Source organism: Balaenoptera musculus, chromosome 13 (genome assembly GCF_009873245.2).
Source record: "Balaenoptera musculus isolate JJ_BM4_2016_0621 chromosome 13, mBalMus1.pri.v3, whole genome shotgun sequence".
Taxonomy (NCBI): domain Eukaryota; kingdom Metazoa; phylum Chordata; class Mammalia; order Artiodactyla; family Balaenopteridae; genus Balaenoptera; species Balaenoptera musculus.
The window spans coordinates 71,615,719-71,630,280 of NC_045797.1; the positions used below are offsets into that span (position 1 = coordinate 71,615,719).

The 14,562-nt window shown below is 38.3% G+C and overlaps 1 protein-coding gene across 18 annotated transcripts in view; it reads left to right on the forward strand.

Moving 5' to 3' along the window:
* The window catches only part of ITSN2 (intersectin 2), a 165,137-nt gene that overhangs the window by 39,167 nt on the left and 111,408 nt on the right, over window positions 1-14,562 (forward strand). For all 18 annotated transcript variants that reach the window (XM_036872696.1, XM_036872706.1, XM_036872699.1 and 15 more), the window contains 3 exons: window positions 10,820-10,912; window positions 12,971-13,034; window positions 14,015-14,178. In XM_036872696.1, the coding sequence (XP_036728591.1) occupies window positions 10,820-10,912; window positions 12,971-13,034; window positions 14,015-14,178 (321 nt within the window). The remainder of the gene's footprint in view (window positions 1-10,819; window positions 10,913-12,970; window positions 13,035-14,014; window positions 14,179-14,562) is intronic.

The following is a 14,562-nucleotide window of genomic DNA, read 5'->3' on the forward strand; positions in this document are numbered from 1 at the left end:
ACACAATAGGAAGCCTTTTGTATCTTTGTGACTTCTTTCACTTAACAGAATACTTTTGTGATTCATCCATGGCGTTGCGTATATCTTTCTCTTTCTTGCCAAGTAGTATTCCATTGTATAAATGTGTACCACAATTTGTTTACCCATTCATCTGCAAAAGGCATTTGGGTTACTTCCAGGTTTTGGAACTTTAGACATAATGTCTAAACCTGCTATAACCATCAGATGACAGATTTTTATCTGGAAATAGGTCTTTATTTCTCTTGAGTAAATCCCCAAGGGTTATTGTTGGGGTGTTATTATGGTAACTTCATAAGAAGTTGCCAGACTTTTCCAAATTATCTCTTTGCCTTCCCACCAGCAATGTGTGAGAGTTTTGGTTGCCCAGCATCTTTGCCAGCATTTTTATTTTTTTAATTTCAGACATTCTAATAGGCATGTAGTGATATCTTATTGTGGTTTTTGTATTCACTTCCCTGATGATCAGTGTCATTGAACATCTTGTCATATGCTTATTTGCCATCTGTGTATCTTTGATGTGTCTATTCAGATCTTTTGCCCATTTTTAAAAGCAGGTATTGTCTTCTTATTGAGTTGAACCTGTAGTTCTTTAGATATGCTGCATATATGTCCTTTATCACATATGTTTTGCAGATATTTCCTCCTAGTCTGTAGCTTGTCTTTTCATTTTCTTAACACTGTGTCTTTATGAGAGCAGAGGTTTTAGATTTTGATGAAGTTCAATTTATCGAAAAATTTTTAATGGTTTGTGCCATTTGTGTCCTAAAAAGTCTTGCCTTAACCAAAATCACAGAGATTTTCTTCTTTGCTTTCTTCAGGAAGTTTCATAATTTAGCCCTTACATGTACATTAGATATGATCCATTTAGAGTTAATTTTTGTATATGGTACAAGTTTGAGATTCTTTTTTTTCTAATATGGATGTCCAGTTCTTTAAGCACAATTTGTTGAAAAGACTATTCTTTCCCCAGTGAATTATCTTGATATTTTTGTTGAAATCAACTGACAACATATTTGTAGGTCTGTTTCTTTTTAATTATCATCAAGGTGCAGATTAAGACCCTTAATTAAGCCTGCATGGATTCTAATCCTGCCTTTAACATTTGCTGACTTTGTTACCTTGGACAAATTATTTAATCTCACCATGCCTCTGTTTTCTCCTCTGAAAAACAGTGATAGTAATAATAGTTACCTGATAGAATTCTTGTGAGACTTAATAGAAACAATACGTGTAAAACTCTTAGAAAAGTACCTGACACATGGTAAGTTTTGTTAAATGTGAGCTAGTTATTTTGTCAGTCTAATAGATAAAAAATGATATTTAGTGTTTTTTTAGTGTGGATATATTACATATTACGTGTAATCTTTACAACAACCCTGAGGAGTTAGGTAATACTCTTGTTTATAGAGGTGGCAATCAAGGTACAGAGAGTGTGAACATCTTATCTATGTACATTGGGAGACAGTGTAGTGTAGAGAGTTCAGGCTACCTAGGTTCTAATCTCAGTTCTGCCACTTGTTAGTTGTGTGACCTTGAGCAAGTTACTTTACCACGATGAGTTTTGGTTTCCTCATCTGTAAAATGGGGGTAATAGTGTAGTACCTTATGCATAAGGTAGTGGTGGCAGTCAGTGAGTTACTGTATTTGAAGTCCCTGACCGATAGGGCTCAATAAAGGTGAGTTGCTTCCATCTTTATAATCCTTTTTGTTGTGGTCATTATTTTTTTATCATCAGCATCATTTTTCCAAAGTCATACAGTATTAAATCAGTTCTGTAGCCACACTACTTGCCTTCCTAGTCACAGGAATCATGATTGGTTAATTTATTTATTTTATGATAAACTAATAAAGTAGGGTTTTTTTACTATGTGTATGGTATTTATTTAAAAAGTGTGTAGGTTTAGCTATTTTAGGTCTTTAGTTCTTCAGTACATCTGTTCTTTCCTTCCTCCCTCCCTCCCTTCCTCCCCCGCCACCCCACCAACCCCACCCGCAATGCAAGGCTTATGGGATCTTAGTTCCCCTACCAGGGATTGAATCTGGGCCACCGCAGTGAAAGCACCAAGTCCTAACCACTGGACTGTGAGGAAATTCCCTGTTTCTTTATTTTTAACTCTAATCTTAAATCTTGTCTTTAAGAGAGGATGTTTATAGATTTTTTTTTTAAATCCAGTCATTTAAGGCTAAGAAATATTAAATCCACCTAGTGTTTAAAATTATAGTGGGCACCTGTATTTCAGTGATATGCATTCCTGGAAACAACTTTGTAAGGCAGATTTTTATGGACTATAGTCAGCAAATATGTGTGAGTTTACATACCTAAACATATTTGGTTTCTTATTGGTAGAAGCTGAGTAAACTGAAAAGGTAATCAGAAATAAAGTATAGATGATTATTAGCCATGTTGAATATATAGCTTTAAAGACCTCCACAGAGAGCTGATATAACTATATGTGAAGGATAGACAACAGAAAGATTTGTAAATGACTCTTGTCTTTCCCCAAGCCCTGATCTTGCCTCTCTGCTTTTTCTCTACTCCCTCTAATTTTTTCAGACATTTATTCCTCGATCATTTTTAAGTGTTTGTGCTGGGTACTCTGCCAGTTCCGAGCATAGAAAGATAAACACACAAAGCTCTTGTCCTCCAAGGGCTCATAGTCTGGTACAACAGATGGATAGAAAACAATTACAGAACCTTTTTAAGTGCTCTGTAGAAGCATGGAGAAGTCTCTTGAGAATCTAGAGGAGGAAGCAATTAATTTGACCTGCGGGTGTCAGGGACCTCCTGGAGAAAGTGACACCTGCCCTGGACCTTGAAAGAGAAAGTTTGAAATGGAAGACGGTGATATGAATGGCAATCCAAGTAAAGGGAACATATGTCACGGGATGAGAAAGAGGATGTTATGTATATGGCGTTTGTAAGAATTTACTTTTCTGCGATAGGGATACACTACCAGCATTCTTGTTATTCTTGGTTTTTGTTTTGTATAGATTTCTTTCTTGTTAAATAGTAAATAATAGTATCACGATTAACATTTTTCTACATATTTGTTATATAATCAGTGTTCAAAAATTTTTTTTTTTTATTTTTTTATTTTTGGCCATGCTGCGTGGCTTGCGGGATCTTGGTTCCCCCACCAGGGATCAAACCTGGGCCCGCTGTGCTGGAAGCATGGAGTCCTAACCACTGGACCGCCAGGGAATTTCCCCCCAAATTTTTTAAGATACATTATTCCAAGGGAAAATTTGGTTGCTTTGACATGTAAAAGAGACACATATTTTTATATTCAAATGTCAATTTATATGTATCTCCTTTACATTTTGTTGCTTGTCATTTTTAAATTACAAAAATAATACTACTAAACTAAAATAAATATCAAAGTAGTCAGGGAGGCAATATGGTGTAATAGTTAAGAGCAGAAACTTTGGAGTTATACTCTAAAGTACAGGAAGATTCTAGCTAAAAATTAAATCAGCTATCTGGTGTTAGGCCAGTTATTTAACTTCCCTAGCTTTGTTTTTTTCGTCTGTAACTTGTGTAAACCTTGTTCACGGAACTGTTGTAAAAATGAAACGTAATATTAATATGCTTAGCGTGGTTGCTGGTATAAAGCAATAGTAAATAGTAGTTGCTGCTTCTGCTAAGTACTATTACTCTGCTAATGTTGTTGGACTTTAAAAACAAATGATAAGACAGGGAAGGTTGTTTCTCTGAGATGGTCAAGAGTTGAGAGAACAGTAGGGTAAAGGGGATTAAAAAAAGATCTGTATGGGGCTTCCCTGGTGGCGCAGTGGTTGAGAATCTGCCTGCTAATGCAGGGGACACGGGTTCGAGCCCTGGTCTGGGAAGATCCCACATGCCACGGAGCAGCTGGGCCCCGTGAGCCACAATTACTGAGCCTGCGCGTCTGGAGCCTGTGCCCCGCAACGGGAGGGGCCGCGATAGTGAAAGGCCCGCGCACCGCGATGAAGAGCGGTCCCCGCACCGCGATGAAGAGTGGCCCCCACTTGCCTCAACTAGAGAAAGCCCTCGCATGAACCGAAGACCCAACACAGCCAAAAATAAAAAAAATAAAATAAATAAATAAAGTAGCTATAAAAAAAAAAAAGTGCTTAAAAAAAAAAAAAGATCTGTAAAAAGTAAGATGAGATTAACTCATCTTTTAACAGGGTATAATTGCAAGATGCCTGTGGCATCCTTAGGAGAAAGAGACCACGTAATTCACTTTGACAGCCACCAGTTGTTGCCTTTGGACAGCATTATTTGCTAGTTGTCCTGAGTTGGCTGGAAGGGTAGAGGTGGAGCAGAATATTCGGCGGAGTGATAGAAAGAAGAGGAGGCAAGGTGCAAACCTGGTTTGTATAGGACAGTGGTTCCCCACCCTGGCTGCACAAAAGAATCACCTGGAGAGCTTTTTAAAAATTGTGAAGCTTGTGCCTCATTCCCCAGAGATCCTGATTTACTTGGTCTGCTGGAATAGCTTTTTTTCTCCTAAAGCTCCCCAGGTGATTCAGCCAAGGGTTGCATATCTCTGGTGTAGGACATTGGCTAGTCAAGTATTGCCTGCTACATACTTTATACTTTTGAAATCATCTTTACATACACCATTCTTACAACAAGTCCTAGGTAAGGAAACAAAGGATGAGGAAGTTTAAAGACCTGCTCAAGTCACAAAACTGGTTAGCACACAGGAGCAGAACCTCCACTGTGTTCCTTTATGCTCCACTGCTGCCGTTTAGCTATGAAAGGAAGAGAGTGAAGAAGTATTTGGGGGTAGTGAGTTGAGACTGGGTCTCATGTTCAGAGCAAATGGAAAGGATCATAAAATCATTGTTTGTTTTTCATGGCTTGAGAGACCCTCAGACATTTTCAGGTTTAGTAGACCATTGTCTGTTTTAACACCTCTGGTAACAAAAGAGTAATTGCTGGTGGGGTTGATTCCCTCTTCATACAGTTCTAACTTTCTTCAAAATGGTGGTCCTTTTCCTAATTCATGTATGGAAGGCAAATAACCACTTCGTATTCTGCATAACAGCTTGTAGAAACACTTACAGTTGCTACCATGTCTTCTTTAATCTTTTTTTTAAACTGAAGTATAGTTGATTTACAATGTTGTGATAGTTTCTGGTGTACAACAAAGTGATTCAGTTATACATATACATATTCTTTTTCATTATGGTTTATTACAGAATATTGAATATAGTTCCTTGTGCTCTACAGTAGGACCTTGTTGTTTATTTTATATATAGTAGTTTGTATCTGCTAATCCCGAACTCCTAATTTATCTCTCTCCCACCCCCTTTCCCCTTTGGTAACCATAAGTTTGTTTCCTGTTTCTGTTTCATAAATAAGTTCATTTGTGTCATATTTTAGATTCCACATATAAGTGATATCATATGGTATTTGTCTTTCTCTTTCTGACTTACTTCACTTAGTATGATCATCTCTAGGTCCATCCATCTTGCTGCAAATGGCATTATTTCATTCTTTTTAATGGCTGAGTAGTATTCCCTTGTGTATACATACCACATCGTCTTTATCCATTCATCTGTCAGTGGACCTTTAGGTTGCTTCCATGTCTTGGCTGTTGTAAGTAGTGCTGCTATGAACATTGGGGTGAATGTATCTTTTCGGATTATAGTTTCATCTGGATATATGCCCAGGAGTGGGATTGCTGGATCAAATGGCAACTCTATTTTCAGTTTTTTAAGGAACCTCCATATTGTTTTCCATAGTGGCTGCACTAATTTACATTCCTATCAAGAGTGTAGAAGGGTTCCCTTTTCTCCACATCCTCTCCAGCATTTATTTGTAGACTTTTTAATGATGGCCATTCTGACCAGTGTGAGGTGGTACGTCATTGTAGGTTTTTGATTTGCATTTCTCTAATAATTAGCAATGTTGAGCATCTTTTCATGTGCCTATTGGCCATCTGTGTGTCTTCTTTGGAGAAATGCCTATTTAGGTCTTCTGCCCATTTTTTGATTGGGTTATTTTTTATTACTGTATTGTATAAGCTGTTTGTATATTTTGGAAATTAAGCCCTTGTCATTCGTATCATTTGCAAATATTTTCTCCCAGTCCATAGGTTGTCTTTTCATTTTGTTTATGGTTTCCTTTGCTGTGCAAAAGCTTGTAAGTTTGACAAACTTATGATTACCAGGGGGGATTGGTGGGAGGGAGGGATGGTTAGGGAGTTTGGGATTGACATGTACACACTACCGTATTTAAAATGGGTAACCAACAAGGACCTACTGTATAGCACAGGGAACTCTGCTCAATATTATGTAACAACCTAAATGAGAAAAGAATTTGCAGAAGAATAGATACATGTATATGTATAACTGAATCTCTGTACTGTACACCTGAAACTAACACAACATTGTTAATCAACTATACTCCAATATAAAATAAAAAGGTTTTTAAAAAAGCTTATAAGATTGATTAGGTCCCATTTGTTTATTTTTACTTTTACTTCTATTGCCTTGGAAGGCTGACCTAAGAAAATATTGGTACAATTTATTTCAGAGAATGTTTTGCCTATGTTCTCTTCTAGGAGTTTTATGGTGTCATCTTATATTTAAATATTTAAGCCATTTGGAGTTTATTTTTGTGTATGGTGTGAGGGTGTGTTCTAACTTCATTGATTTATATGCGACTGTCCAGCTTTCCCAGCACCACTTGCTGAAGAGACTTTCTTTTCTCCATTGTATATTCTTGCCTCCTTTGTCGAAGATTAATTGCCCATAGGTGTGTGTCTATTTCTGGGCTCTCTATTCTGTTCTATTGATCCATATGTCTGTTTTTGTGCCAATACCACACTGTTTTGATTACTGTAGCTTTGTAGTGTTGTCTGAAGTCTGGGAGGGTTATGCCTCCAGCTTTGTTCTTTTTCCTCCAGATTGCTTTGGCAATTCTGGGTATTTTATGGTTCCATATAAATTTTAGGATTATTTGTTCTAGTTCTGTGGAAAATGTCATGGGTAATTTGATCCCTATCACATTAAATCTGTAGATTGCTTTGGGTAGTATGGCCATTTTAACAATGTTAATTCTTCCAATCTAAGATAAGAGCATGGCGTATCTTTCCATTTCTTTGAATCATCTTCAATTTCCTTTATCAGTGTTTTAGTTCTCAGCATATAAGTCTTTCACCTCCTTGGTCAGGTTTATCCATAAGTATTTTTGTATTTTGGTATGATTTTTAAAAGGGATATTTTTTTTCTACTTTTTCTTCTTTAACCTTTGATTATTCAGGCTTAATATCTTTAGTTCCTTAATTGCCTCATAGAATATTTCTAGACCTCTCATACCACCTTCTTCTCTGGAGCTGCTTTGTTGTTCCTATTGAAATATGCACTCATAACTCAACACTAAGTCTTGTTTCAAGATAGTGATTTAATGCTATGTTATTGGCCTTTCTCTTCCTGGATCCTATTTAAATTATCAAAGAGAACATAAAAAAAAAAAATCCAAGGTAGCTTTAGGAAATCGCGTCACCATCGGTGTACCAGAAACTTTGAAAGTTTCTAGAAATTTTGAAGCAGATTAGATTGGATTCAACATAGGCATAGGAGAGTCATGTTTGATAAATAAATGGACTGATGTTTTCAGTAGAGCTGTTGAGTAAAGGGGGCTGGAATGCAGGGTGGAACATGGGACTGATGGCAAATTGAAGGATTTCTATGAGTCCAATGAAGTTGGAGCAGTTCTCCACAGAATTTAACCTCAAACTTTATGGATGCAAACAGTACTCTAAGTAGGGCATTTGTTACAGAAATAAGATAAAATTTTAATGAACTACCGAAAGACAAGTGAGGGCCAGCATGTTGGTCTGGAATAACTGGGGGCCATAGACACAATGGGAGTTTATACTTACAAGCTGTTTCCTGTGTACATTAACTGGGTGCTCATGAGAAAGATGGGGGCTGTGCAGGAGACCAGAAAGAGCCCCCACCTCAGTTGCAGGCAGCTGTAGGCGGACAGACATGAAGTACCATGCATTTCCTTGCATCTTTTTTTCCTATTAAGTAAAAACCTTGAGCCACTGAGAGGGGGTCAGTAAAGCCTCACCCCAAGGACACAGGCAGAGAGACACATTGCTGCTGGGGTAAGGGTAGAAGAAAAACCTGTCTACCCCTGAGCTGGGTAAGGAAACCTTGTGTCTAAGATTCTATACCAATACCAAGCAGAGGTATTACTCCTACTACTGCTGGTGGAGCAGCAGGAAAGTGCTTCCCAAGACCAATCACAGATACAAGGAGAAGTTTGGATGCCCCAGGGTGGAGGGGCAGGAACAGAGAAATCCATACCCCTGGGACTCAGGTGCACATGGCCTGCCTAAGACTGAGAGTGGATGAGGATCAGATGGTAGTGAAAGCCATCTGGTGGGGGATGGCAGACTCAGAGTCACATACATTTTAAGGTGCTTCCAGCAGTTTAGGAGAGCCACACCAGCGCAGTCTCCTTGGGGAAGAAGACTCCAGGGCCAGTTCTGAAAGAGAAAAGGTCATGCTTCTCCCACTCCCATACCTCTCGGGGTCTAAGGTATGTCTCTTCAGATGCCTGCTCGTTGCTCTCCACTGCCAAAAGATCTCGGTGTTCCATGTAGGTATAACTTCACTATTTTCTAGTGATCTAGAGGTGTTAGGTGCAAGAGGGACAGGGACATTTTTGTAAACCCTAACCAGAATTAACTTTGAATCCTCTAGGTCCCTTTTTAGCTGAGCTGCCACCTGGAGGATGCACCAACCAGCTAAGAGGCGATGATGATCCCTTTCTTAGGGACAGCACATTCAGTAGCCAAACTGTCTTAGTTTAAGGAGTAGGGTGAACCAGGAGGAGGTTATGGAAGCAGAGTCAGACATCATCAATGCATTGTTGAACAGCTTTTCTGATAAATGATTCATTAGCGTCAGTGCAAATAGTCCAGAAAGCTAAAAACATGACACAGATTACTTTCAAGGGCCGCAATAGTGTGGACATAGGGGGCTGATTGGTAACCTGAAAAAGTGTCAACAGCTTGAGGAACCACCAGTAGCCCTAGGGGGAGATCAAAGTTTGATGTAGTCCATCTTCCAAGAGCCAAAAAAGGGCAATGTCCTATGCAGTGAGACCTCCCAGACAGGAATCATTAAGTCTGGCATGCAGTGGTATCCTCTGCATCAGAAACACAGAGTCAGACTTAATCAGAAGCCTGATTTCAGTCTAAATTAGAGAATGGGCTCTTGCCATGGGTAGCTACATAAGTGACCCAGACCATTCAATTAGCAATTAAAATTTGTTTTCAGTTTGCAGCCCCAGAGAGGCTACCTTTAATCTGTCAGTTGTAATTTTCTAAGTGGCAAACCAAACAGCTGGGCCATTGGCAACAGCCCAAGAATCTGAGTTCTGCCCACTGAAGAGAATGACTGTGTCTCCTTTCGGTTCTGCATAGCTCTGAGGCTGAACAGTCATGGCAGCCCAGTGGACACTGTCAGCTTCAGCTTCTATAAACCATTAGTGAACCAGGCTGAGGCATTTCAGGGAACCTCATTGATCCAGCAGCTTTGCTTCGGACAGTGGAGTAGGAATAAAGTTTCCGCTCAGAGGATTGGCTGCCACTTTTTCATATAAAGCCAAAATGCCGCTGGGGCAAGGCTGTCCTGTATTCTTGAATATGCCATTTCCATTTGGCAAGCAAGGCTTTTGGGGGTCCTTCTCACCTTGTTAGTTGTGGAATTTAAGTTTGACCCACCCCCAAATGGGACTATCAGGCCAGAGAGTCACTAGGCCTGCCTAGATCAAGCGTTCAGACCCAGCTGGAGGCTGTTTCCCTTTGCCAAAGGCTCCACTTGGCAGAATCCTCAGTAACAAAGATTTGTGCTGTTTCCAGTACCCAGAGTCTAATTGTGTTGGGGTTCACCAGCTAGTTCTGCTGGTGGAGGTATTTAGTTTAGCCAGTAGTAGTATATCAGTGTTAATTTATGTGTTTTGACAAACATGCTGTGGTTATGTAAATTGTTAACATAGTGGATATTGGATGAAGGATATACAGGAACTCCGTACTATCTTTGCAACTTTCCTGTAAATCTAAAAGTATTTCAAATTGAAAAATTACTTTAAAAAGTACCAGATGGCACTCTGTAACTTCCAGGGTAAAGGTCAGATGAGGATGGTATTTAAGACCCCTTAAAGTTAATTCCTCCTACCTATTTCTTAACCACTTTCCTACACTCACGGGGTGCTTTAGCTATTAGTCTACTCAGTGCAGTTGCAGTGTCTTGAACATGCCTTGACTTCTCATGCTGCCCCCTTTTTGTATGAAATGCCCTTATCCCACCTCTTCACGTGGCAAAATTAAAGCCAAGCTTCAAGACTGTGCCTCGGTCTTACATTTCCTGTTAACTCATCATTGAGGCTTCTAACTCAGTACTGGCACAGCTTTTTGTATGTATTTCTGCTTAGGATGCTTCACAGGTTAACATTGTGAATGCTGGTAGTCATCTTCTAGAGTAAGAGTTCCTTGAGGATGGGAATAATACTTTATTCATCTTTTCATTTCCAGTATTTAGCTTGTTGCCCACTTCCAGTGAGTCGTACACAGTAATTGTTCAAGTAGATGTTAATTGGGTGAGTGAGTGAAAAGCCTTAGGGCCGTGCTATGTATGGTTATGATAGAGCTTTCCTCTTTGTGTCACTTCAGTATTAAGTACTGTCATTAAGTGGATATTTGAGATTCTTGTTTACATTTTGGAATTGTATTTAAGTATTCTCATGTATACACTATAAAATCTTTGTCTTTCATTTATGTTTTAGGAGGGCCAAACATGTGGGCTATTACCTCTGAAGAACGGACTAAGCATGACAAGCAGTTTGATAACCTCAAACCTTCAGGAGGTTACATAACAGGTTTGTGTTTATATTTTATTTGTAAATTATGCTCCTTTTCATGTAGTATCTTATAATTAGTTTTAATTTGACTGCCATCAATTTGTATTATTTAATGATAAAATTCATATCAATCAGAATTCTGGAATTTTTTTAAAATGTGACTTTCTTATTTTACCTGGAACCATCTTAATTTGTTGTCTTTGGATTTGGCATCATAGAAGATCTTTTCCTGATCCTAAACTTTAATTGTCCAGTTTAACATTTTAACCTCGTATCTGGAAAGTTTCCCATTTATTTCTCAAGGTAATTGAGACTTTTTTCCCTAAGCAGATTTATTAATGTGTTCTTAACATGTTGTGCCAGTTACTAGTATAATGATCAGTATTACTAAAACCTAGTAGAAATATATATATCAGATCAATTTTCTTGAAAATAATCTAGAATTTTTTTTTTCTGGAATCTGTTTTTCTAACATTTAGTCCTCTGTCTTTGAGAGGCTTTATAAGCATTGATTGTTGATGCTATAGCCCTTGTTTTGCAAGAAGTCCCCCAGAACCAAAAGAGGATTAATTTAGGTGTGTCTTTCAAATTTTTTTCTATAAGTGAAACTTTCTTTTCTATGCTGAAACACCTTAGGGCTTTATTTACAGTAGTAGTAAATATAATGGCTAATATTTACCAAATCTGTACTGTATTTCAGATACTATACTAAATGCACTATCTCCTTTAACCTTCACAACAAGCCTGTGAGGTTGCCCTGTCGTTGTCTGTATTTAAAGATGATAGAACTGAAACTCTGAGGTGTTCTGTAACTTGCCTAAGAGATGGTTAGTGGTGATCTGGGCTTGGTAACCTTTCAGTCTGACTTTGGAGTCCATCCTCTTAAACATTATAGTTTAATGTTATTTGCACTTCTGTAATAAAAACTACCTTACCTGGTATCGGGGTTGGGATTTGATTACCCTGCTTGCAAGGTAATAATTTGGTCTGTTACTGTCTCATGGATGCTGGCAGAAGACCCAGAATTCCTGAGTCAGAGACCAAGGACACTCTTTCTAATGGCACAGCTGGTAGCATGAGCATCAGCATATTTCTGTCCATTTCCCTCATCCCCTGAGTCACATAGGGGCCATGCAGAGGGCCCGGAAGGATGCTGCACATGCAGTGGTTGTGTTATAGAAGAGGAACACTGGGCTTCAGGGAACCCACCATTTTTCAGCAAGCAGTAAGCAAGCTTATTCTTTGTCCCAGAGGGAAACATTACCTCATCCCTCAAGACTGCTCACTGCAAACCCAATTCTGAGACATGATCCAGGTAGAGAGCAATTAGGATCTTACGTTCTTGGCATACACAGCAGGACATATAGGACATATCAGACACCCATGAGGAGTATCTTTCCCAAACCTGGTATTTTTTTTAATTAGAACTCTTCTAGGGAATAGTGTTTTTAACTATAAATTTTATTAGATAGGTGTATTATCAAATAAGACCCCAATTATGAGGAAAAACTAAGATGAATAATGTAATCTTTCATCACTGATTAATGCATATATAACTTCAGTTGTGACATTTTTGTTTTAAAACCTCTTAAGTCTTATTAAAGTAATATAAATAATTTTTCTTTAATAATTGTAATTAGGGACTTCCTTGGTGGCGCAGTGGTTAAGAATCCGCCTGCCAATGCAGGGGACACGGGTTCCAGCCCTGGTCCAGGAAGATCCCCCATGCCACGGAGCAACTAAGCCCGGGCACCACAGCTACTGAGCCTGCGTGCCACAGTTACTGAATCCCGCACGCCTAGAGCCCGTGCTCCACAATAAGAGAAGCCACCGCAATGAGAAGCCCGCACGCCACAAAGAAGAGTAGCCCCCGCTCGCCGCAACTACAGAAAGCCCGCGCGCAGCAACGAAGACCAACGCAGCTAATCAATCAATCAATTTATAAAAAATAATAATAATTGTAATTAAAATAAATCAATAACATTGTTATTATTGGCCATTATTATTATTCAGAGGCATCAAAGTAATTCCATTTACTAATACGCTGTTTGATTTTTTTGTTTTTATTGTCTTCAGGTGATCAAGCACGTACCTTTTTCTTACAGTCAGGCCTGCCGGCTCCTGTTTTAGCTGAAATATGGTAAAATGTTTTCTTTTGTAGATGAGCTTAACTTTCTGATAGTCTGACTTTGTTCTGTTTTTAATACTTAGTGTTAACATAAAGTTGTTTTTACTTGTAGTCTGTTGTTAATAAGAGTATTTCTTCAGCTTTTTAGAAAATAAATTTTATTGAGTAAATGACTAAAAATCAACTGGGGTTTTGTTCTATAGGATAAATTTCTAATTTCCTTAGAATTTCTAAGGAAAGGAAATTTCTAAGTGTTTTTCTATTAAAAAAAACACTTCTTTACAATTTGGCAAAAGTCTTGATCTTCATTCTGTTATTTTGTAGTTGTTTCATTTATTTCATCATCTATAAACCCCAAATTAGCCCACCCTTCCCTTATTCCTACCTTAAAGAAATTGTTCTTTATAATATCTAAGGTTTTGGTTTTTTAATGCATTTGCAATAAACATCAACCCCTACTCCATCCTTCTTTCCATTCAGAATATTCCCATGCCTGGCAGAGTGCCAGGCACATAGCAAGCATTCAGTAAACATTTGAACAAATGAATAAATTGTTTACAGCGGTTATACTCTTGTATAATTTCTTTCCATCTGCACTGGTGGAATTCATCCCAAGGGTATCTAGATACTATATAGACTGATAGTATTTTATTACATACTATCTTTGGTCAGTATATATTAATGTACAGGTTTTAGCTTTTTGTTATACACATACACACACATATTTAATTAAGTGATGATCTACATGTAAATGCTATGTCATTGTTTCCATTTTATCATCCTCCTCAAAAGTAATGTTGACCCTGAATAACAATCTACCACCCTCCAAACTAAGTAGCAGATGCATTAGTTTGATCTGCTGTCAGGTTCTGTGGGGAGGGCCCTGTTCCATCCTGAATAAAAGACTGACTTTGAGCTCTTAAAATCAGGGAAGCTCAATACATCAAAACAAAACCAAACAAAACAATCTACCGCCCTCATTGTCCTTTTAGGGCTTTATCAGACCTGAACAAGGATGGGAAGATGGATCAACAAGAGTTCTCCATAGCTATGAAACTCATCAAACTAAAGCTTCAAGGCCAACAGTTGCCCGTGGTTCTTCCCCCTATTATGAAACAACCTCCTATGTTCTCTCCATTAATTTCTGCTCGTTTTGGTATGTGTTTATTAATTTAATTAGATGCATTTGATAGTTAAACTTGATTCCTAGGCATAATATTTGAGAATCAGAAAAGGATTTGTTGGCATAAAATGACAGTCCCCAGACTCCAAGTTAACTTCCATGTCTGAGACTAGAAATGTTAAGTTCGCTGTCGTAGCTAGGGAGTCCATGTGTCCCAGTTTTCCAGGGACAGTTGTGATTATGCCTGTTGTCCTGGCATCTAGTCTGGTTAGTGTTCCCTTTCATAATTCCCAGTTGGATGATAAATTATATGATCCTGCTAGTTATAGCTGATCCTAAATACTATTCTTAATTAGTTTCCTCTATACTCTGTATGCATAACAAAAAATATGAACAATTTAAACTCGAAATGGTTTG